A 24,224-nucleotide genomic window follows, 5' to 3' on the forward strand; every position below is an offset into this window, starting at 1 on the left:
AAAGGATTAGCAGAGGATATAATGGTTGCTCAGTTTTCATTTGCCTTCCTGAGATGGTAGGCACGTCTTAAAAACTACATTTGGATCTAATAATTATTTGGGTAAGCAATCAATAGGGCAGCTGGGTGGTACAGTGGATAGAGCATGGGGTCTAGAGTCAGGAAAACCTAAGCTCAAATCCAGCCTTAGACACTTATTAGCTGGGTGATCCTGCACAAGTCACTTAGCCCTGTTTGCCTTGGTTTCATCATCTATAAAGTGAGCTGGAGAAGAAAATGGTGAACACTCTTGCTGAGAAAACTCCAAATGTGTCATAAATAGTTAGACACACTGAAACAACTGAACAACAACAAAAATTATCTGGATACACATAACATTTCGGGGAGGGGGGTATGAGTACCCCCATTCTGTTTTAGTAGCCTCATTATTAGCTAAAAATATTTATTGTGAATCAATTAAGTACCTGATGCTAAACAAAGGAAATAAAAACAGGCATGCCTCTCTGCCCTTTGTAGTTTACTACATAAAACAGACTACAAAGCAAGTTCAATAGCATAGACTCATAAATTGCCCCCAATAATATGCTCCCATAAACTGGACAGGCCTGTTTATATAAATAACTGACAAAAAATATTCTTGCCTTGGCATATTTTGTTTTTGCTGCCTAAAATATCTTTCTCCTCTGCTAGCATCCCCTTAGTTCTGTCTGGGTTGACTTCCAGTTAGATACCAATTATAGTTCATACAAATATGATAGAGAGCCACTTAGAGCTTGACTTATTTTCAGAGTCAAGGCAAAAAGATGGGGCAGCTAGATGGCTCTGTGGATAGAGCACCAGACCTGGGTGTCCTTGGTGTCTATCTGGCCCCAGACACTTCCTAGCTGTGTGACCCTGGACAAGTCACTGAACCCCAATTGCCCAACCCATACCCCTTTTCTGTCTTGTAACCAATACATAGCATCCATTCTAAGGCAGAAGGTAAGAGTTAAAAAGGTATGGAAAGAAAGAGAGACAGAGAATCAAACCAGCAGCAGAGGCCAATTGCTGTTAATTTGCCTACATTATCAGTCTCCCAAGAATGCTATTGGATGAGATTTTTAAGAACATCTTCATGAAAGCATATGCATTAAACGAACCTGGATTTAAGGAGGTTTATCAGTGTCTAAGTATGAACTAGCTTAAGCCCTCTGCTATGAGCTGATAGCCAGTTTGGTGATCAGTTCTGTGTTTGAGACCAGTTTTATAACTCTTTACTTTGGCAGAGAAGGGATGAGACAAGCAGGAAGGGTTTTATGATATTTCATGTCTTTATAATAATAGTTAGCAAGGGGCTGATAGGTAGCATGGTGGACAGAGCATCAAGCCTGGAGACAGGACAACTTGGATTCAAATATGACTTCAGATACTTCCCAGCTGGGTGACTTCTGGGCAAGTCACTTAATCCCAATTGCCTTGCCCTTGCTTTTCTGTCTTAGAGTTGTGACTAAAACAGAAAGTAAAGGTTTTGTAATAATAGATAGCATTTATATAATGCCCTCAAGTTTACAAGGCACTTTGTATATATGATTTCATTTGAGCCTTACAACAAGCCTAGGAGGTAGATGCTATTATTTGCCCCTCTTTACCATGACAGAGTGGGCACAAGGAAATTAAATGACTTGTGCAGAGTTCTTCCCATAGGTAGTTAGTCCCTGAAGGGAGAATTTGAACTCAAGTTTTCTTGAATATCTTTATAGTTCTCAGTCTTCTTGCTGAGTGAGGAGACAACTATCTTTTTATTTGAAAACTAAGTGGCACAGCAAGTAGGACTCTGAGCTTAGAATCTGAAAGACTCATTTTCATGAGTTCAAATATGGCTTCAGACATGTAATACCTGTGTGACTTGACAAGTCACTTAACCCCATTTGCCTCAGTTCCTCATCTGTAAAATGAGCTGGAAAAGAAATGGTGTATGATTCCGGTATCTTTGTCAGGAAAATCCCAAAATAGGGTCCCAGAGAGTCAGACTTGACTGAACAGTATCATGGTGGACTCATAAAAGTGAAGATGAAGGCAAGACAATTCAGAGAGTATCGTCAACTACCTCTCAGACCCTTCAGCATGTCTGAAGAATGGCAACTATCCTGGTGCTTCCAGCAGAAGTTTCCTCATAAGAACTCCCTTAAAGGAAAGTCGATTCACTATTATTTCTTATGATGAAGATGATGATTGCTATACCTATGGTTTTATTTTTACAGGTAGCTCCCAGATAAGAGTACACTCTCTACCAATGTAAGTCAGCCATATGCTCAGCTATTTTTGATAGAGTTGCCTAGGGGACTAGAGATGAAGGGATTTTCTTGTGGCCACACAGCTATTATGTCATCTAGGTCTCTCCATCCCTAGGATTCATACATATTTTTTTAAACTCTTGCCTTCTCTCTTAGAACCAATACTAAGTATTGGTTCCCAGACAGAAGAGTGATAAAGGGAAGGCATTTGGGATTAAGTGATTTGCTCAAAGTCACACAGCTAGGAAGTATCAGAAATCATATTTGAACCAGAACTTCCCTTCTCCAGAACTAGTGTTCTATCCACTGTGCTAGCTCGCTGCTTCTGGATTCATACACAATCTTATAAGCACCACGTGGATGCTTGCAACATTGACAAGTCCTGTTGTTAAATAAGAATCTCTTGCACTCTGTTAGCAAGATATTTGCTAGATTGATTATGCCAAGAAGAATCAGTGAAGAAATCAGTCCTTTCTCTTTGACAGGTATAGGTATGTTCTTAATCTTCCCAATTTGCCTAGTTTCTTCTCTGTTTTGTGTTTAATAATGCCAAAATTCACTCTGTTCTCCTCTTTCTCTTCTGTCCCAGGCTTCAATGTTAATGTTATTCTTACTTAGTTTTCAGTTTTAAGGTACTATATATTCATGCCATAATTTATCCAGAGGGAGGATGTGGAGGAAGCATTAATTTACCATCAGTATCTGTCAGGTGTAACACCAACACATAGCATATTTGAAAAGTAATGAAAATAGTTGTTTTCAGAGGCAAATGTTACTAAATACAACTATATGACATGAAGTTTAAGTGATGTTTGTGTAGAGAGGTAATGTGGCAGGGGGAAGGAGTTTTCTGGCTTTAAGAGTCAGAAAGACCTAAGTTCAAGCCTGGCCTCTGACCATGGGTGAGTCATTTGATCTTTTGGTGCCTCCAGGCATCTCTCTTGGGCTGTAAGTGCCAGATAAATTGTTCCCTTATATCTGTGGAAAGGATTTTCCACACTAGGATTACTTTATCCTGTTAAATTCACAGGTCCAGAGCAAAAAATACAAACTACTGTTTAGATCATGGACCATAAATCTAGAGAAGCGACATTAAAGACCATCCACGCTAATTAGTATATTAATCAATCAGTCAGCATTTATTAGGTCACTACCATATGCCAGTCACTGTGCAAAGGGGCTAAGTTACAAAGACAAAAATAAAAGTTCCCACCCCTATAGTCTGCCTAAGCAGAATTTCTTCAAGTGATAGCAAAGTGGAATATGTTATCTGGCATTCAATTCATTTTGGACAGTTCTAATTGTTAATAAGTTTTTCTTAACATCAAGCCACAATTATTTGGAAAGAAATGTGGGAAGTAATATTATTGCGCTTGTTGTTGTTTTTAAGAGGAAAAAAAGAGATAAGATTATTAAGTGAGACTGATTCTTTGGTATGTGTCTGTAGTTGAATGTAACTTTTAAATCTGAAGGCAATTCCACATGAATATTTCTCTTTCTCTTACTCTGTGTGTATGTGCCTATATGTCTTCATTATTTTGTAGCCATATAGAAATAAGTATAGGAGGCAGTTAAGTGGCTCAGTGGATAGAGAGCCAGGTATAGAGATTGGAGATCCTGGGTTCATCTGTTACCTCAGACACTTCCTAGCTGTGTGTGACCCTGGGCAAGTCACTTAACCACAATAGCCTAGCTCTTATACTCTTTGGCTTTAGAACCAATACATTCTATTGATTCTAAGATGGAAGGTAAGAGTTAAAAAAAAAAGAAAGAAAGAAGTACAGTCAACTCTGGGGAACTGTGGAACCTCCAGCTACTCTCAGAAACAGGTTTTCTTGCTGTCTACCTTTTAGATTACAGAAAGGATGAAGATTTTTTTCCTAATGTTCAGTTGTCAGGATACTGTAAACTAGAAGGAACATATAGGACCTAATGATTGACTCTTGTCTGTATTGTGAATATTAAGTCTCTTGGTGGCTTTTTAAATGAAGTCTCTCAATGGGACAAAGGTGTTTCCATTTATTTTTCTTGTCTCCTGTACTTTGAAGATTCATAATCCTACATCCTGAAAGACTCATAAAATTGTCTTTAAGAGCAAAGTTGTTTCAGGATAATTGATGAAAGAATCTGGCTTTATAGAGACAATAACAGACCCTGGTTGGAAGGAAGTAAATTATTTACTTATCTATGTGCATGTGGTATCCTTCTTCCTCTCCCTCTTCCTTTCCTCAAAACTCCTTGAGTACACAAACTGTTTCATTGGTATCTTTGTATTTTCAGTGCCTAGGTCAATGCTTAATGAATATTTGTCAAATTGAATTGTTTGGAAGGACTATATAAAAATAAAAGGTGGCAATAAACTAATTGTGAGATTTTTGGTGTCAGTTCTCATTCTTAACTTATCTGCAGCTTTTGATTGCCACCAACCTCCAATATTTTCTCCTCCCATGGTCTCCCTAAAATTCAACCCTCTCTTGCTTTTCCTTCTACCTGTGTTATTATCCTTTCTCAGACTCCATTAATAGGTCATTATCAATGTCCAATTCCATTTTTTCCCTAATCTGTAAAATGAACTAGGAAAGAAAATGGCAAACCACTCTAGTATCTTTTAAAAAATAAAAATAAATGGGGCCACAAAATGTCAGACACAACTAATTGACTAAAAGAAAAGGAACTTCAACTGAGGCATACTATCGATTAAGCTACTTTAGGGAATCCTGACTTTCAGTGTAGAATCCTGTGATGCTATGGGGAAATCTAGTGGAGACACCTGAGAGGGCAGGGAGTGGGCAGAAGAAGAGAAAAAGGACAGGGGGGGGGGGGAGGGGAACATTTGTATAATACCTACCATGTACCAGGAATTATGGCAAAGCATAACCCTTGCAAGTTAGGTGCTGTTATTATCCATATTTTACAGTTGAGGAAATTGAAGCCAACAAAAATTAAGTAACTGGGCCAGTGAGTCTGGATTTGAATTCAAGTCTTCTTGACTCCAAGCCTGGTGCTCAATCCACAATGCTACTCAGTTCCCTGGAGAATCGATTAGGAAGGGATAAAAGCATTGACTTGCTGTAATGTGGAAAAAAATATTCTGACACTTGAAACCGAAGTACTACAGAATGTGAGTTAATTTATTTTTTAAGCTGTTACTATCTTTGTCATGGGTCTTTTTCATACAAAAAGAATGCATGTTTCAATGTGCTTCCCTTTGAGATTTGGAAAGATGAAATCCTTTCGATTGATGAGTTATAGCCAGGCAGGGCTCTCCCACATCTGGGAGCAAGACCAGGATATTTTACCCTCTTTACAATTCTGTGCTACAAATCCCAAATATAAAAGGGCTAAGTAAGGAACTAGGGCCCCATACAGCATAATGTTTATATATACAATATAACTTTTTGTTGCTGTGGAGGAATATATTGTAGCTTCTGTCAATCTAAGACTTCAGGGTTTGGGGGTTTACTTCCAATTTTTTGATCCTAAGAAGAGATGGGAATCACTTTGTTTCCATTCTACATAGGAAATTGATAGAACATAGGTATCAAACATCAGTAGCACCAGGTTAAAATGTAATTAGGAAATCTTTTTTAAAATAAAAATTCAGTAGAACATAGATTATGTTAACATGTAGTTTTTAAAGTCAGTATGAAGCTGGCAGGGAATTCTTATATATAGTTTAGTGACTCCAACTTTTATTTGAGTTTGGCGTTACTGTTGTAGAGGACTAGAGTCAGTAGCAAAAGTTAAGAAAGGCAGCACAGTGGTACTTGAAACTTACTTAGAGATCCTGCAAATATAACTCTAGAGGGCAGGAGAACTGAAATTGCCCCTATACCTACCCTTGAAATGGTTCCATACCTTATCAGCTGTCCACATTATTTAGGGAATGAGGATGTGGTCTCAAGATGAGCCCAGTGAGGATTTCAAATTAACCAACTGGGAAGTCAGTAAGGCATTTCTTCTAACTGGATTCTGACATAAAAAACTTTTGTCTCTCATAATTCTTGCTCCATATCACAAACTTTCTGTTGGAAATTTCAAACTAGATATCTCCTAGACATCTCAAACTCAGCTTCTCCAAGAGAGGACTCATCTTTCTGCCCAAAACTATCCTTTTCCTGAATTTCCCCATTTCTGTCAAAGGCAACACCATCCTTCTAGTGCTTCAGATTCATCACTTTGGAATTATCCTCAGCTCTTCACTCTCATCCCACGTAGGCAGATTCTCAGTATCCAAATCTAATTGTTTCAACCTTCACATTATCTCTCATATCATCCTACTTCTCTTTGCTCATATGACTGACCTCCTAGGTCAGGCCCTCATCATATGTCTCCTGGGTAATTTTAATAGCCTTTTAATTTAGTGCCCCTGCCTCAAGCCTCTCCCCACTCCTGTCTTTTCTTCCATATAGCTACCAAAGTGATTTTCCTAATGTCATAATTTTGGAGGAAATATTTAATGAAATAAATAAAAAATGTTAAAAAGAAAAAAAGAACAAAGTGATTTTCCTACAGAACATGTCTATGTCAGTTCCCTAATCAACAAATTACAATGGCTTCCTATTGCTAAACTCTTCTGCCTTTTAAAGCTCTTCAAAATGTGGCCCCAACCTATCTTTTTCATCTTATTATATGTTTTACTCCACTTCTTATGTTCTTTTGACCATTCATATTGGCCTTTAAGCTGTTCCTCACAGACTACACTATCCCTTACTTTCATGCCTTTGCACTGGTTACCTACAAAATCTAGGAACATATAAATACCTCATTTCTGATTCTTAGAATCCCTTTTTTTCCTTCAAAATTCAACTCAAGTTCCATCTTTTTTCTTGAAACTTCTTTTGATCCTTTAGCTACTACTGTACCGATATTTTCCTATACTTATCTCTATGCTTCTTCCCTCTTTCCATAGGATGTAAGCTCCTTACAGGCAGGAATATTTCATTTCTTTCTTTTTATATCCAATATCTGACACATAATGGGCACTTTATAAATAATTGTTGGTTGATTGATATGCAATTTTCAAGTAATCATTTAGAGCCTACAGTTACAATAGAAAGTAGTGCTATTAGGCTTTACTGATGAGAAATATTGCTTTGGAAAGGGAATTAATGGCTGGGGGGCAAGGTAGGTGCCTCAGCAGATTGACAGCCAGGCCTAGAGATAGGACATCCTAGGTTCAAGTTTGGCCTCAGACACTGCCTAGCTGTGTGACTCTGGGCAAGTCACTTACCCCCCTTTGCCTAGCTTGTGCCACTTCTCTGCCTTGGAACCAATATGCAGTACTGATTCTAAGATATAAGGAAAGGTGTTTTTTTTAATTAAATATACAGATTGTCATCTTTTTCTAAATATGTTTTTTCCAGTCCTTTTCTCATCTTCTCTAACTATTTCATGGGTCAAAGGTGAAATTCTAAATTCTCTGTTAGTTGGATTTTTTTTTGGTGGGGGCTTTACATTTTGTGGACTAACAGGATTCTTCCTAAGAAAATGGAGCTAGTTCAATCAGCAATCATCTATTAAATGCTTCTAGCATGCTAGAACTTGTGTTAAGAGGCTCTGGATACAAATAACTGGCTAACATATCTGTGGGTCAGGGACCTAGCAAATGACTGGTTCCCAGCAAGAGAGAGGTAGGTGTGTGTGTGTGTGTGTGTGTGTGTGTGTGTGTGTGTGTGTGTGTGTGTGTGTGTTCAGTAATTGCAATGGCTTCTTTCGTTGGTCATCTTATATTGCAATGCTCATGATGCATCTGACTGCAGGAATATATGTCTTCTGTTTCACCACTTTCCTCAATGAATTAGCTTTGGGTGTAGAAATTCCTTATTATGACTTTGCATGGCAGACATGAGTATAGTATAGTATATTTGCTAATGAAGAATCATACAAAAGTAGGATGAAGGATGTTGTCAGAGAGATTCATGACCAGAAATTAAAGTGGCTTGGTCACATAGTGACACAGAGCCAATAGATGGCTCATATCAAGGGATTCTGACTTAGTGTCAAGGAATCTTGAGGAAGACCCCCACTGCATCAGGTCAGCTCCCTACTGAGAATTGTAGGTGAATAGGAGCAAAAGTTGCACAGCTTGAGAAGGCATGGCAGGATGCATGTGTTGGGTTTGTGCATTATTGGAGAGAACCTCTTCATTGATGAACATGGTTCCATGTTAAATATCCTAGTGCATATTATGAGCTAACAGGATTCAGAAAAGAGCACTAAGTTGGAAAATGAATCTTTATGTCTGGGATCTGGTTTCCAAAAAGTGACAGATATAGTTTTTTATAGAAAAGATTCTATTCATTTGATATAGTCTTTATGAACCCAAAAAATAACCCATTCACAGAGCCAACAAGACAAAAATCATTGGTGCTGTACTCCTAAAAAGTTTGTCCTCATTTACTATGTTTTCCTCCTAGTGAGACTGGGCCAGGGATATGGGGACCAGTTAGTGTTTGTGGAAACTGCTATAATACCAAGCAAACCTAGCATTTACCTTGTCATGTAACATTGCCATGAAGCTTGATAGGTGAATAGACCAAGAAGGTGAGTTAAGTGAGAATCTCTAAAGGTTCTACATACATAGGACCTTCTAGCAGTATTAAAGCTTGCCAAAGGCCAGAAACCTGAATGATTTGCTACAAACTGGTTCTTTTTTTTTAACCCAGTAAACCTGCATAGAAGAATTAATACTATAACTATATGTGTTTCATCAATCAGTTCTCAAATAGGAGAGAATTTATAATGTGTATAACTAAAATTTATATATGCAATCTTTCCCTACTGCATTCAGTTTTAAATACTCTCCCTCTTTTTTTTCTTTTTTTTTTTGATAGATCATGGGGAATTCTTATGCAGGGCAACTGAAATCTGCCCGTTTTGAAGAAGCTCTACACAATTCAATAGAAGCATCCCTGAGATGTAGTAGTGTTGTGCCAAGGCCAATTTTTTCTCAGCTCTATTTGGACCCTGACCAGCACCCCTTCTCTCCTGCAGGTAAGCTCCCAAAACTCAATACCAATATTGTGACCTTCCTTACTCTTAAAAGATCTAGAGGTCCAAAGGTTGGAGATTTTTGAATCAATTACTTGAAACTGTCCTAATTCCCTGAAACAAAATTTCCAGATCATTTTATTTCTCTGCTAGGATTTTTTCCCTTAAAGCAGTTTTTTTCAAGGAGTGCCAACATGGAGGGGGCAGCTGGGTAGCTCAGTGGATTGAGAGCCAGCCCTAGAGACGGGAGGTCCTAGGTTCAAATCTGGCCTCAGCCACTTCCCAGCTGTGTGACCCTGGGCAAGTCACTTGACCCCCATTGCCTAGCCCTTACCACTCTTCTGCCTTGGAGCCAATACCCAGTATTGACTCCAAGACGGAAGGTAAGGGTTTAAAAAAAAAAAAGGAGTGCCAACATGATATTACCTCAAATTTGTTTGCTTATTCAGATGTCAAACCCAAAGTAGAAGATTTGGATAAAGAATTGGTACACCGATACACTCAAAATGGGAGTCTGGACTTTTCTAACAACCCAACTGCTAATGAAATGGAAGATGAAGAAGAAGATGAGGAAATGTCAGATTCAAATAGCCCACCAATACCCTATTCACAAAAGCCTGCCCCAGAAGGGTCTTGCACTACAGATGGTGAGATTTTTTTTAAATTAAATTAATTTATTTAATTAATTTAGAATATTTTTTCATGGTTACATGATTCATGTTCTTCCCCTCCCCTCCTCCCACCTCCTTCCCATAGCCAACACACAATTCCACTGGGTTTTGCATGTGTCATTGATCAAGACCTATTTCCATATTATTAATATTTGCACTAGAGTGATTGTTTAGAGTCTACATCCCTTCCACAGTTCTTTCTTTGGATGTGGATAGCATCCATTCTCATAATTTTCTTTTTCTTGGATCCTTCTGTTAGACTACTAGTCTCTGAAGATAATGAATATGTTGGGAATTTATTGAAAGTAACTGATTATCTTGGCATGTAGATTTCTGCTAAGGTTGGCAAGGCATTATTATGTCCATTTTACAGTTAGAGAAAATGAGACAGAAGAAAATTATGGGTAGATAGTAACCACAAACCCAAATCTTATTATTCTATGCTCCAAACTCTTATATCATACATTTCAAACCCCACTCCAATCCCAATCACATTCCACTGCAACACTTCTGAGTGTGGGTGGAACAAGATTAAAATATAATTGGGGAAAATTTTAACAAAATAAGTGAAAATACAATAAGACCCAGGTAGCTCACATGGTTCCTTGTGTATGAATTAGGGGCTTCTGTTTCTATTTGACACTAGAGATTTATATTATACATAGGAATTCTGTTTTATTGGGGACCGTGTTATGTTTGATAGGTTACCTTTGCCCAAAAAGTATAATGTAACATCCTTCCTGGGCTACTCAAAACTTACCAGCTGGGTGGGTTAAGTCTCCAAAGAAGTGACTACTACAGTCAATCCTTAAATTTCCCAGGGGTAATATTTCTAGAAAATGACATGAAAATTAAAAAAAAAATGAAAATGTTGATACCATGAGCCTCTGGGAAATAGGAGATAAGTGCCCACAGCCCTCCAAAACTATAATATTTCATTAGAGATTGCTGAGAATACACTTTTCTGCATAGAGTTCTTTGTAATAAAACATTAATTCTCATAATTTGTACTTTTCCTAACCCAGTAACCATAAAGTTACCTTAAAATTCAGTACATAAAATACAATTGGTTACATGCCCAATATTTTTTCTCTTTGGTAATTCCCTAGAATTCTGTGATCTTTTGTGCTAACATCTCAATTTAAAAAAAATATTGATTTCAGAAAACATTTACTTTTTATATCACATGAAACTCACAATATCATAAATACTTTACTCCTTTTTGCAGATATAATGAATAGTTATTTTGTTAACACCAAATATTCAGGCTGCAGGCATTACAGCACAGATTTTTATCTTAACACCTTTTTTCTTTTCTTTTAATTTAAAATTTTTTTTATTTAATTAGATGATTTAGAATAATTTTCCATGGTTACAAGACTCATATTCCTTTCCTCTCGTATCTAATGCACAATTCCACTGGGTTTAACATGTGCCATCAATCAAGACCCATTTTCTTATTATTAATATTTGCACTAGGGTGATCTTTTAGAGTCCAATTTCCCAGTCATAGCCCCACCGACCCATGTGATCAAGTGGTTGTTTTTCTTCTGTAACACCTTTATTTTCTTACTAAACCACATCACTGCCTGTATACTTGAGCTTAGATCCCAAAGACCTGCCCTATGCTGTGGGGGCATAATTACAACACAAATTGAGTTTTAAAAGCAAATAATGAAAATATGTGGTGAATGTACAGGAGCTCTTTACAGCAATAAGGTGAACAAGACCAGTGAAACAAATGGGCTTTCTAGGTACTCCACACACTTGCAGGCATCAGGCCTCTTATTTTTTTCTTTACTGGGCACAGTCATGAATATATGAGATTGCCAATGCAGAAGTAAAAATGAGATTACTAATAAAATCATGTGAATCCAAGAAGCTTCAAAACTTAAACATGTAAATGTTGAGAATTGACTATCTCTATTTTGAAGGTCCGTATTCCTAAATGTATAGTCCATGAGCCCCCAGCAGTGAATTTATCTTTAATAGCCAGTAGACATGGTTAACTCAAAGGAAGGCATTTACTAAGATGGCATAGTAAAAACAGTAATTATAAAACATTTCCCTCGTAAATGTTGGTTATCCTATCTCATTAAAATATACAGCATTAGCAGGAAGACTAGTATATTGTTAGTGAGAAATCATATATAATCAAAGCAACTCAAGCCTCCAAGTTTCCAGAGCCTAGTGCCCCTTTTCTCTTTATAGTTTCCTCACTCTGCTCTCCCATGGGCACAGCCTCTTATGGAACAGATCATTCAGCTGGATGCCCTGTATCTGTTCATCCACAGTTCAATCCTAAACCGCTAGGGCTAGTTCTTTTTTGAATCCTTAGTCGGGTCTCCTGATCTATGAAGATGCTTCCTGACTCAAATGCTATTTCTCTGTGTCTTTGGGTCTTTGGCAGGTGGCAGATGGGGGAATGTGTCTTTGCTCTCTCTCAGATTGTTCTCTACAAATATGCTCCCTGTTAGTTGTAGTGTCACTGCTGGAAAAGTGATTCTACTACAAGATACCATACCTCAGTATCAAGGGAGGAGATTAAATCCCCTCCTATCCCAACCCAAGGAGGTGCTGCTTCTCGCTTCTGGGGGACCTTCATGGCTTCCTCCAGAACTTGGCAGGTTTAGCTTTTTAAAGACCATTGGGGTGTGGTCAAATTGCTCTTAATGAATAGCCAATGGCCCCTAAAATAAAAAAAAAAACCATCCCTTCATGCTTCTTAAAGAGATAACAGATTGGCTTTGTACTTCACTATCAGATTAATACCTGGTTACCTCTTATTTGCTCCTGTTTTTCATTATTAGAGTAATTTCCTGGTGAGAGAAGAATAAACTTCACCCTTCCCTACAAAATTATTAGTAATATCAGATTATTTACTTTTAACTTTTGCATTTTTATTTCATTTTCAGTTAAGTGAATGATCTCTCTTATAATAATGGGAATGGATTAATTAACCCTGTGAAAGGTTGTATATGATTGTTATCACAATGTGGAAATAGCTAGATGGTACATTAAGAGAGTATCTGGCAACAGGAAAACTTATGTTCTCTGATGTTTGCTAACTGTTTGACACTGGTCAAGTCCGTTAATCTCTGCCTGCCTTAGTTTAATCATCTATAAAATGGAGAGAACAATAGCTCCTATTTTCCTAGATTGTTATGAGGATAAAATGAGATAATATTTTTAGTGAGTTTTGCAAACTTTGAAGTGATCAATTAATGCTAGTCATTATTCTTGATATAAGCAAACTGAGGCTAAATGATGTAAAGTGGCTTACTCAAAGTCACATACTAAATAATGGTAAGATCAAGGCTCAAACTTAGGTCTTCTGACTTCAAATTTAGTGCTTTTCCCCCTTTTATACCATAACTCCTCCATTTAAAAATTTGTTACTGTGCTCGCTTCAGCAGCACATATACTAAAATTGGATTGATACAGAGAAGATTAGCATGGCCCCTGCGCAAGGATGGCATGCAAATTCATGAAGCGTTCCATGTTTAATAAAAAATTGTTACTGTCCATCTTCTCTTCTGGCAGACTTTGCCTTGATTCTAACATGAATGGAAAAGTCTATTGTAAAACTGTTTCTATAGTTCATGTATTTGGTTATATTGCAGGTCAAATTATATTTTTCCCCACAGCCCTCATCATATTTTGGGTCATATGATTCAGTTGTCTGTTATAACATAGCTTTGGACAAAGTCACAACGGTGCAAATTCATATATAAAAATGACTGGAATTAGCCATAATTCCAAAAGTCTTAGAATCCTTTGGTTGGAAAGAACCCATGAGTTCTTCAGACTATAATGTACACAAAGCATAAAGTCCAATTGCATCCAGGCAGGTAGCTAGCCATCAATCTCTATATGAATACTGTAAAAATAGAGAAGTTACTACCTTCTGGTTCAGTTAATTCTCTTTTTAGAAAGCTGAAATAGCTACTAAGTCCTTCCTTAAACTAATTAGGAAAATTTTATTCCTATAGCATCTACCTTGTTGAACCTAGTTATGCCCCCTGAAGTCACATTTTGATAAGAAAACCAAGCATTCATGAAAACCAAAATGAAAATATGGATATATGAACATCTGGGGAAACATCTTAGGGCCCTTTCCTTGCATAACTTGTGCTGTAAAACAATTGGGGTGAACTTACTAAAGTAAAGTACTCCCCCCCATGTAAGGCCAGATAAGATAATAAGACATGTATTATAATTGGAATTCTGTCAGCTCCTCCTATGCCACTTGGTACATTCTGTCATGGAGAACTAAAATAGCCAAAAGGCAAGTAGAAGATGAGGCCTAAATAATTGTCAAAGTAGATAACTAAATTATTAAATTTTATATGTAATTAAAATCTGGCACTATTAAATGTACATCAATAATCCACAGTCTTTGAGGCTATTATACTCTTAAATAGTCCTTCTCCCTAACAAACATCCTGCTTCTGAGTATTATTGATTTGATATATGATTGATATTATTGATTTGTCTTCGGATTTCTTTTCTTTTTAAAATTTTTTTATTTTAATAACAAATTTTCATGAGTTTTCCTAATTTAGATGATCCATGTTGTCTCCCTTCCTTCTTCTCTCTCCCCTTCCAGAGTTGAAAATTCATTCTGGGTTATCACACAAAGCATATTTTCATATTATTCATTTTTGTAGGTGAATAATCTTATAAAACCCAAACCCCAAAATATATACCCAAAATATATACACCATTAAGCACCAAGCAGATAACAAGTGAAAAGTCATATGCTTTCTTTCATCTATATTCCTTCTCCCACAGTTCTTTCTTTAGAGATGGATAGTGCTCTTTGCCATTAGTCCCTCAGCATTGTCCTGGATCATTGTATGGCTGAGAGTAGTGAAGTCTTTCACATTTGATTGTTCCACAATATTTCATTTATTGTGTGTAATGTTCTCCTGGTTCTTCTCCAGATTTATTTAACAAAGACTTAAGGAGAAAGGTATGTTCCACCCTAGTTAACATGATCAGTAGTTAATTAATTATTATCTGTGTAGAACAGTCTACAAATTTTGCGTAGAAGCCGGCCCCCTATTTTTTTTAAATTTTTTTCTCTGTTTATCTGCAAAACTTTTTTTAAGATCTACTCTTCCCGCCAATATAATAAAAATGACCATCCTACCCAAACTTATTTATCTATTTAGTGTCATACCCATTGAACTCCCAAAATACTTCTTCACTGATTTAGAAAAAACCATAACAAAGTTCATTTGGAAGAACAAAAGATCAAGGATATTCAGGGAAATAATGAAAAAAAAACACATATGATGGGGGCCTTGCAGTCCCTGACATTAAACTATATTACAAAGCAGCAGTCATCAAAACAATTTGGTACTGGCTAAGAAACAGAAAGGAAGATCAGTGGAATAGACTGGGGGAAAGCGACCTCAGCAAGACAGTATACGATAAACCCAAAGATCCCAGCTTTTGGGACAAAAATACACTATTCGATAAAAACTGCTGGGAAAATTGGAAGACAGTGTGGGAGAGACTAGGAATAGATCAACACCTCACACCCTACACCAAGATAAATTCAAAATGGGTGAGTGACTTAAACATAAAGAAGGAAACCATAAGTAAATTGGGTAAACACAGAATAGTATACATGTCAGACCATTGGGAGGGGAAAGGCTTTAAAACCAAGCAAGACATAGAAAGAATCACAAAATGTAAAATAAATAATTTTGACTACATCAAATTAAAAAGCTTTTGTACAAACAAAACCAATGTAACTAAAATCAGAAGGGAAACAACAAATTGGGAAAAAATCTTCATAGAAACCTCTGACAAAGGTTTAATTACTCATATTTATAAAGAGCTAAATCAATTGTACAAAAAATCAAGCCATTCTCCAATTGATAAATGGGCAAGGGACATGGATAGGCAGTTCTCAGATAAAGAAATCAAAACTATTAATAAGCACATGAAGAAGTGTTCTAAATCTCCTATAATCAGAGAGATGCAAATTAAAACAACTCTGAGGTATCACCTCACACCTAGCAGATTGGCTAACATAACAGCAAAGGAAAGTAATGAATGCTGGAGGGGATGTGGCAAAGTGGGGACACTAATTCATTGCTGGTGGAGTTGTGAACTGATCCAACCATTCTGGAGGGCAATTTGGAACTATGCCCAAAGGGCGACAAAAGAATATCTACCCTTTGATCCAGCCATAGCACTGCTGGGTTTGTACCCCAAAGAGATAATGGACAAAAAGACTTGTACAAAAATATTCATAGCTGCGCTCTTTGTGGTGGCCAAAAACTGGAAAATGGGGGATGCCCATCAATTGGGGAATGGATGAACAAATTGTGGTATATGTTGGTGATGGAATACTATTGTGCTAAAAGGAATAATAAAGTGGAGGAATTCCATGGAGACTGGAAGAACCTCCAGGAAGTGATGCAGAGTGAGAGGAGCAGAACCAGGAGAACATTGTACACAGAGACTAATACACTGTGGTATAATCGAACGTAATGGACTTCTCCATTAGTGGCGGTGTAATGTCCCTGAACAATCTGCAGGGATCTAGGAGAAAAAACACTATTCATAAGCAAAGGATAAACTATGGGAATGGAAACACCGAGGAAAAGCAACTGCCTGAATACAGTGATTGAGGGGACATGACAGAAGATAGACTCTAAATGAACACTCTAATGCAAATATTATCAACATGGCAATGGGTTCAAATCAAGAAAACACATAATGCCCAGTGGATTTGCGCGTCGGCTATGGGGGGTGGGGGGGAGGAAAAGAAAATGATCTATGTCTTTAATGAATAATGCTTGGAAATGATCAAATAAAATATAACTTAAAAAAAAAAAAGATCTACTCTTCCCAAGGATGTGTATTCTGCAGAAAAGTGTACACTCTCCCTTCCTTTTTAGTCAATGAAGTCAGCAGGTAAATATGAAGCAGTTGCTAGTTCATTCCTGTGTTCACCATTAAGCACCAAGCAGTCCTTTTAAGTGGTGTTAATAAGGCTGTCAGTGAGAAGCAAGTTGTGAATTTAAGAGTAACAAGATGTGACAAGCTACTCAGGACCCACTAAAACATTCTTGTTGCAGCCGTCAGAGAGTAAAAATGGGATGGTTTTAAAGACGTAAGTAGCCTTATCTTGGAGTTCCCTAGGGAAACTGGAGGGAAGGGCAGTAACATTTACGTAACTGATAAGGAAAGTGAGAAACTGGGAGGCATAATGTTTTCCTGAGAATAAAGCCAAGCTCTGAATCCAAAGCTACCTTAAACCCTGGTCTTAAAACTTAGGTTCCTGCTGGCCACACTGCTTAGCTCACTGGGAAGCACCCAAACCCTTTATTTAAGGTTCTTTCCTCCCAGGTTTGCTGGTTTCAGATGTTTCCCAGGTAACTGCTGAACCTTTTTAAAGGGAAGCTTTTGGTGGAGACTGCCCCAAGGAAGAATATTCTCATTGTAAATCCCCTAATTTACTTTAATTATTTCAGTAGGGCCAATTCTGAGAGCAATGCTACCCATACAGTCATTTTGATAGTTTCAAAGGGTATTATAATGACTAGTAGAGATTAAGAAGAGCCTTAGCTTTAAGGAGAAACCCTCTATTTACCTAGGGCATAAAGACTATTTTTGGAGGCAATTAGATAAACTGGTCCTTAACACCTGATGAGTTACTGAGAAACTATTATTCAAATGGACTATCTTATGTAAATTTCTAGGTCCACTGCAGGTTTGTACCCCACTGTGAGGCCATTGATTATATACCTTCTGTGGGAAGGGAAATCTGTGACTATATACTTGGCTTGGATTACTTTTGTTTGTGTTTAGAGCTGTTTTAGTAAACTTTCCCCTCCCTGCTTTTAGCTCCCCCTGTAAGCCTTCAGTTAGAGATAATTGGAGGATGCAAATCCATTCCTGTGAAGTGAAACCCTCGATTGTTTCCCCAAAGAAATGCAGATGGAGATCTTAAAGGCTATTTATTATCCCCCTCTTATTTTTGACACAGCAATCCTTTTTTTCCCCCTTTTTTGGGAGGGAGCAATTTGGATTTTTCCTGGTCTGTCATGTTCTGGCGTGTCTTGTTTTCTAGAAGGTGCTTTCCTGATTTTTGGTATTGTTTCACAGAAGTATTTTGTTAGTGGGCTAAGGGAAGGAACTGCTCTCTGTGTGTGCAGGTGTGGGTCCTCTTGCATCATGTGTATAGGGCAAATATTCGAAGAGATTGCTTCCTTAGGGCCCTCTCCCCAGGAGAGTGAACCTTTTGTGAACCTCCTTCTGCAGGGTCACATTCAGGGATCATTTCAGATGGATATCTGAGTTGCTGCTGCTTTTGTAATGCAAACCAGTAAGTCAAGTTTTTTAAATATTGAGATTTGGGTTTTTAATTGAGCATTTGATGTTTGTTCTTTATAGGCCTACCACAGAAAAACACACAGGGAACACACATCTAAGAAGACTACATATTTCTGCCATTGAAATTTTAACTGATTCCTTACAGTTGCCTCCCTGCCCTACCATACCCCTTTCATTTAAAACAATGACAACATAGCATTCTTGAAGCTTTTATATTATGATTTTCCTTAGGTGGGCTTTGTCACATCCAACATCCACATGAAAAGAGAAAGCACATTCCCAAAGTAAGAAGTCGAATGAAAATTTTAATAAAGCGAAATCATTCCATGAAATTGTCTGAATAACATTGATTCCTGGGAACCTTATTTTCTGCCAAAGCTACAAGCCTGGTCCAGGCTCTTCTGTTGACTCTAAGTCCATTCTTGACCATGAATCTCATCCCACATTTTCTCTGACTTAAGGTTTACTCAGACCCTTTCTTCCTCCTTTGTTCTTGAGCCAAGTTGTCTTCTGTGGGTTCAAGATAGAGAAATTTATAGGAATGGTAACCACATTTTCTTAACCAAAAATTGGAACACATGGTTTAATAAAATATTCTCCCTTATTCTCCTCCCTCCCTTCAAATTGCAACTCTGAAAAATGAAGACCCCGTGGCTACAATAGCCATGAGGGAGCAGGAAAGGCAAAAAAATGAGAGGATGGAGAGTGGGAAAGCTAAGAATCCTAAGAGCTAAAATTTAGGCTTAGAATTATTACTGGGTAGCTCAATGATTTTTTACAGATTTCTAGATTTTAGCATATTCCTCTCTAAAATGAATCTAGATTAGATTTCTAAGAGGATCTTTTTAGTTCTGATATTCAGAGAATCACAGAATTTCACAAATGCCAAGATGCTTAGAGATAATTTAGTGATACTTGAATACCTGTCCTGGTGGGAAACTTGACACCGACTGGGGAAACCCTTTCCACTTTAATGTAACTGTTTTAAATTTTTTATTTTATTTATAAAAACCCTTACCTTCCATCTCAGAATCAATATTGTGTTTTGTTTCTAAGGCAGGAAAACAGTAAGGGGCTAGTCAGTAAGAGCTAGGTGTGTTAAGTGACTTGCCATGGGTCACATAGATAGAAAGTGTCTTAGGCCAGATTTGAATTTAAGACTTCTCATCTCTAATCCTGGATCTCCATCCACTAAGCCATCTATCTGTCCTCTAATGTAACTCTTAATTTAGAAAACTGGCTGATAATCAGACCTAAATTTGCCTACTTGAAACTTTTTTCTCCATCATTCCCTAGTCTGCCCTCTGGGACAAAGCAAAACAAATGTGTCACAGTGGAAAAAGCTTTAAGTTCTGGAGTTAGAGGACCTGGGTTCAAATCCCATCTAGTCACTTAACTTTCCTAGGTCTTAGTTTCTTCATTTGTAAAATGGGGAAATTGGACTTGGTGTCCTCATCTTCTAAAGTCTACTTCTTTTTAAAAATTTCTTTTTAATTTATTATTATTATTTTTTAAACCCTTACCTTCCATCTTAGAGTCAATACTATGTATTGGCTCCAAGGCAGAAGAGGGGTAAGGGCTAGGCAATGGGGGTTAAGTGACTTGCCCAGGGTCACACAGCTGGGAAGTGTCTGAGACCAAATTTGAACCTAGAACCTCCCATCTCTAGGCCTGACTCTCAATCCACTGAGTCACCCAGCTGCCCCCTACTTCTTTCTTACACATCTCTCCTTAATGCCCTTGAAGCTTCGCTCCTAGTTAATTTTGTCCATTTCCTTCTCCTGAACTTCATAAAGCATAGACTGAAGCCAATTCATCCTGTGTCACTATAGGACCCTGGGCAACTGAACTGGGCTGCAAAAGTAAAAGAGAAGAGCCCTTTTAGCTTAGTTTCATTTGCTGGTTGTTATACTAACATTTCTGTTGCTTTGTAAAGTTATTTAATAGTAATCATGCTTACTGTGCTAAGCTCTTTATAATTATTATCTCATTTAATCCTCACAACAATTCTGTAAGGCAGGTGCTATTATTATCCCTATTTTACAGATGAAGAAACTGAGGAAAACAAGCCAAAAGAGGAAAACAAGGATTAAGTGACTTGCCTAGGATCACACAGATATTAAGTATCTAAGTCTAAAACTGAACTCAGGGCTTTCTGACTCCAGGCTCAGCACTTTTATCTGCTGTGCTACCTACCTGCCCAGATAGCCTTCTGTTTGACAGTTGTGTTCTGAGACTAGCCGCGCAACACTTTGTTTTGGAGTGAATATACTCCTGTTCTGAGTGAGGAAGAGATGGAAGTAACGGTAGAATAGAGGAGTGTGACTGGTTGCCATGGTGACCTAGCTCTGAGGAAAGAGAGTCATGCTTTCTAGGGACAGTAGATTTCTATCAATAGTTATTCATGAGATCTAAAGACAAGAATTTTTTATTGCAGAGCAGATGAACAGAGCTTCTCTGATCCCAAAGTAAGCATGCAAAGTACCCTTGCTCAGCACTTAAAATCCAATTATTTTGTGTGTGTGTGTGTGTGTGTGTGTGTGTGTGTGTGTGTGTGTGTGTGTGTGTGTGTGTAGAAACAGATGCATCTGGGGTAACAACTGAGCCAGAGCTGTAGTCCCTTTGTGGAAGAGGTCCCCCGGAGCTTCCTAGGCTTACTTGTAGTTTCAGGACTTTATCTAGTAGATATCACTTGATTCCCCAAACAACCTGCCATTATTTAGGGGAAATTATTCCCCTCCACCCTTACCTCTTCAAGTGGGTTTCACAGCCAAAATTTATTATAATCTCCAAAAACAATCTGGTAAGCATATTTAATTGTGGTGTCCTTCCTCTCCTTGGGTGTCTTTGGGCAAATCATTCAGTGCCTCCTGACCTCAGTTTCCTCATCTGGAAAATGAGGGATAGGAGGTTGAACAGGATGACTTCTAAAGTCCTGCTGGCTATAAATCCAGTCATCCTCAGGCCAGCAAATGCATGGACTGTGCTAGCCAAAAGAGGAAACAGTTTTCCTACAGTTTTAGTAATATGGCATATCACTATGTGAGCCCTTTTGGGCTGCAATCAGTAGATATTTTATTCTCTATATCATTTCACTGCTTAGCACTGTACTTGAGACATAGTAAGTTTTAAATAAAGGTTTATGGATTGATTACACAGCATTTTTTCTTATCGCTGCTCTTGTGAATCAATGAACTGAACTACCACAGATTTGGATACTTTGTACAGTTGTTTATGTGTCTGTATAAATCTTTGTATCGGTGATACAACTATGTATATTATTTGTAGCATGTATATGTACTTTCTTATACCTATGTCATGCCAGGAGTGAGTGAACTCCAGGATATAATAGAAGGATAACTGTGGTTGTCTCGGTGACTTGGAGACTGCTGGTGTACTGGCTTTCTAGGAAAGCAACCACCAGAGTAATTATTGAGTTTTTTATTCCCTTTTGACTTCTCAGTCACTGGCACTATATTTGATCCATCAGATAGAAATCACGGTCAGTCACACTTCAGGAGTGTGCCTGCAGTTTAGACTGAACGACAAGCTGTATGCTTAATGAAGCTCTTGCCTTTTCATCCTGTTTTTTCTTATAAGGCCATAGAGGAGAAACTCTTCTTCTTATCCCCATAGTATCCATGGAAACTTCATAGAAAAAGACGTTAGAAGTCACTCCTCATGCCACCTAGCCAGGGTTCAATAATTGTTCTAATAATGACAATCACCATAGCATTTTCAAAGGTCTCCATAACACATAGTCTAAAGGTTATAAAAGAGATGTTAGGTCTTTGCTTGAGGGGACAGTACTTCTCCTACACTGCCAAGTGATCTTCATCCACTTATAATCCTGGATTCCCAGTTCATGACTCTATTTTCCCTGCTATCTCTGTCTGACTCAGATCCCCTTTAAATTTTTTCCAATTTAGTAATCCATGAAAAATCTCCAGAAATTTCATTATGTTGCTATCATTTACCTTCTTCTTTTGGTTGAATAGGCCCTTAGTTTTGAGGTTAAAGGGTATGAGGTTTGGTTCATCCGTTTGGCTTTCAAAGACCTTCTACATTTTTCCCCCTTCCTATCTTTTTCCAACTTATTACTCTGTGGATTCTGCAATCCAGTGATGCTGACCTCCATAAGACACTCCTTGTCCAGACTCTGGACAGTTCTCCATGCTTGTAACACTCTTCCTTTTCTCCACTCCTGACTTTTCCAGCTAAAATCCCATCTTCTACAAAAAGCCTTTCTTGATCCATCTTACTTGATACTAGTTTTTTGTTACTATATCATTTTTAGCGATGTTCAATTTTTGTGACTCCTTATTTTGTTTTGTTTTGTTTTGTTTTTGATTGAGATACTGGAGTGGTGTGCGGTTTGCCATTTCCTTCTCTAACTCATTTTATAGATGAAGAAATTGAAGCAAACAAGGTCACACAGCTTGAAAGTGTTGCGGCTAAATTTGAACTAAGGTCTTCCTGACTCCAGGACCAACACTCTATCCCTTGTGCCACCTAGCCACCCCTTAATATTACTTATTAGTACTGTTTCTTTCTATTAATGAAATCCAATTTATCATAGTTTGGACATAATTGTTTATATGCTCTTTCTTCCGATAGAATAGAATAGAGCAAGGACTGCTTTTTTTCTTTGTGCCCTCAGTGATTGGTACAGTGGCATGTGGCAGGCACCAAGTAAATGCTTATTGACTGCCTGACAAAGCAATGTAATTATAGTGCAAGGGTTTTTAATTCGAGGTCTGTGAACTGTTTTTGTTTTTCTTAAACATTTTGATAATTCATTTTATTTCAACATAAGCTATTTCTTTTGTAATTCTGTCATTTATTTTTATGCACTTAGAAATATGACTCAGAAGTGTTCCATAGGTTTTACCAGACTGCCAAGGAGTGATAAAGAGTTCTACTTATGGTCAGGCTTCCTATATATCAGCCTGGCGTAAACATAGGAAGGATGATAGGTAGAACTCCCTCTGCAGGCCAAAGAAGGTCATGTGGATCATAAACTCTGCCTTGAAGCTGACCAGAGATATCTGCTAGATTTGTCTTTTCCTGCAATAAAGAGGCCTATATTTTAGTGTAGTTCTCTTTGGACATTCATTCTTTTTTTTTTAAACCCTTACCAACCATCTTGGAATCAATACTGTCTGTTGGTTCCAAGGCAGAAGAGTAGTAAGGGCCAAAGTAATTTGCCCAGGGTTGTAGCCAGGAAGTATCTGAAGTCAAATTTGAACCCAGGACCTCCTGCCTCTGGGCCTGGCTCTGAGCTAACTAACTACCCCCTTGGACATTAATTCTTGAAGGTAAATGTGCCCCAGATGGGTTACTAAAACAAAAAACCAACCCTATTTCTCCTGAAAATTTCATCCTGTTTTTTCTTTTTTTCCTTTTTTGGGCTGTTTTAGGTTTTTGTCAAGCAGGAAAAGATTTACGTTTAGTGTCCCTGTGTATGGAACAAATTGAAATCCCAGCAGGTTTTCTGCTAGTGGGTGCCAAGTCTCCAAATCTTCCCGAACATATTTTAGTTTGTGCTGTAGACAAGAGATTCCTGCCAGATGATCATGGAAAAAATGCACTTTTAGGTGAGTATCTGGAACCCTCATGAGTTTCTTCCCAGTACTGAGTGTTTCGAATCCAAGTTTGTTTAAAATTATGGTGACAGAAAGAAGAGTGGAGTTTACTCATTGTATTGGTACAGCTGAGGAAGAGAAAACCAGCCAAGTTATCACAAGAAGATAAACAGAGTGTTATTAATTAGACAAAGCAAAAAGATACAAGAAAGGGAAATGTTCAGGATCAGCCACATGGTCACCCCAAATTCCCAGTCTTGGAATATACAGCAGCACACCCTAACAACCAAGAGTTTTTCAAGACAGAAGTCAGAGCCAAGTTACCTAACCTTTCTTGGTACATAA

General features: G+C 37.8%; 1 protein-coding gene, 1 long non-coding RNA gene and 1 other non-coding gene across 9 annotated transcripts in view; 2 read left to right on the forward strand and 1 right to left on the reverse strand.

Annotated features, from left to right (window-relative positions):
• GREB1L (GREB1 like retinoic acid receptor coactivator) overlaps positions 1–24,224 on the forward strand; it is a 350,508-nt gene that overhangs the window by 202,127 nt on the left and 124,157 nt on the right. For all 7 annotated transcript variants that reach the window (XM_056823781.1, XM_016431665.2, XM_016431666.2 and 4 more), the window contains 3 exons: positions 9,109–9,268; positions 9,715–9,912; positions 23,715–23,891. In XM_056823781.1, coding sequence (XP_056679759.1) covers positions 9,112–9,268; positions 9,715–9,912; positions 23,715–23,891 — 532 coding nt within the window. In that variant the 5' untranslated portion in view covers positions 9,109–9,111. The remainder of the gene's footprint in view (positions 1–9,108; positions 9,269–9,714; positions 9,913–23,714; positions 23,892–24,224) is intronic.
• LOC130458559 (U6 spliceosomal RNA) lies at positions 13,337–13,443 on the forward strand. Its single transcript, XR_008917975.1, has one exon. It is a non-coding gene; the product is annotated as a U6 spliceosomal RNA (small nuclear RNA).
• LOC103099799 (uncharacterized) lies at positions 18,580–20,640 on the reverse strand. Its single transcript, XR_464783.3, has 2 exons — positions 20,491–20,640; positions 18,580–18,804 (listed from the first exon to the last, which is right to left on the reverse strand). It is a non-coding gene; the product is annotated as an uncharacterized LOC103099799 (long non-coding RNA).

This window comes from Monodelphis domestica, chromosome 3, assembly GCF_027887165.1.
Source record: "Monodelphis domestica isolate mMonDom1 chromosome 3, mMonDom1.pri, whole genome shotgun sequence".
Taxonomy (NCBI): Eukaryota; Metazoa; Chordata; class Mammalia; order Didelphimorphia; family Didelphidae; genus Monodelphis; species Monodelphis domestica.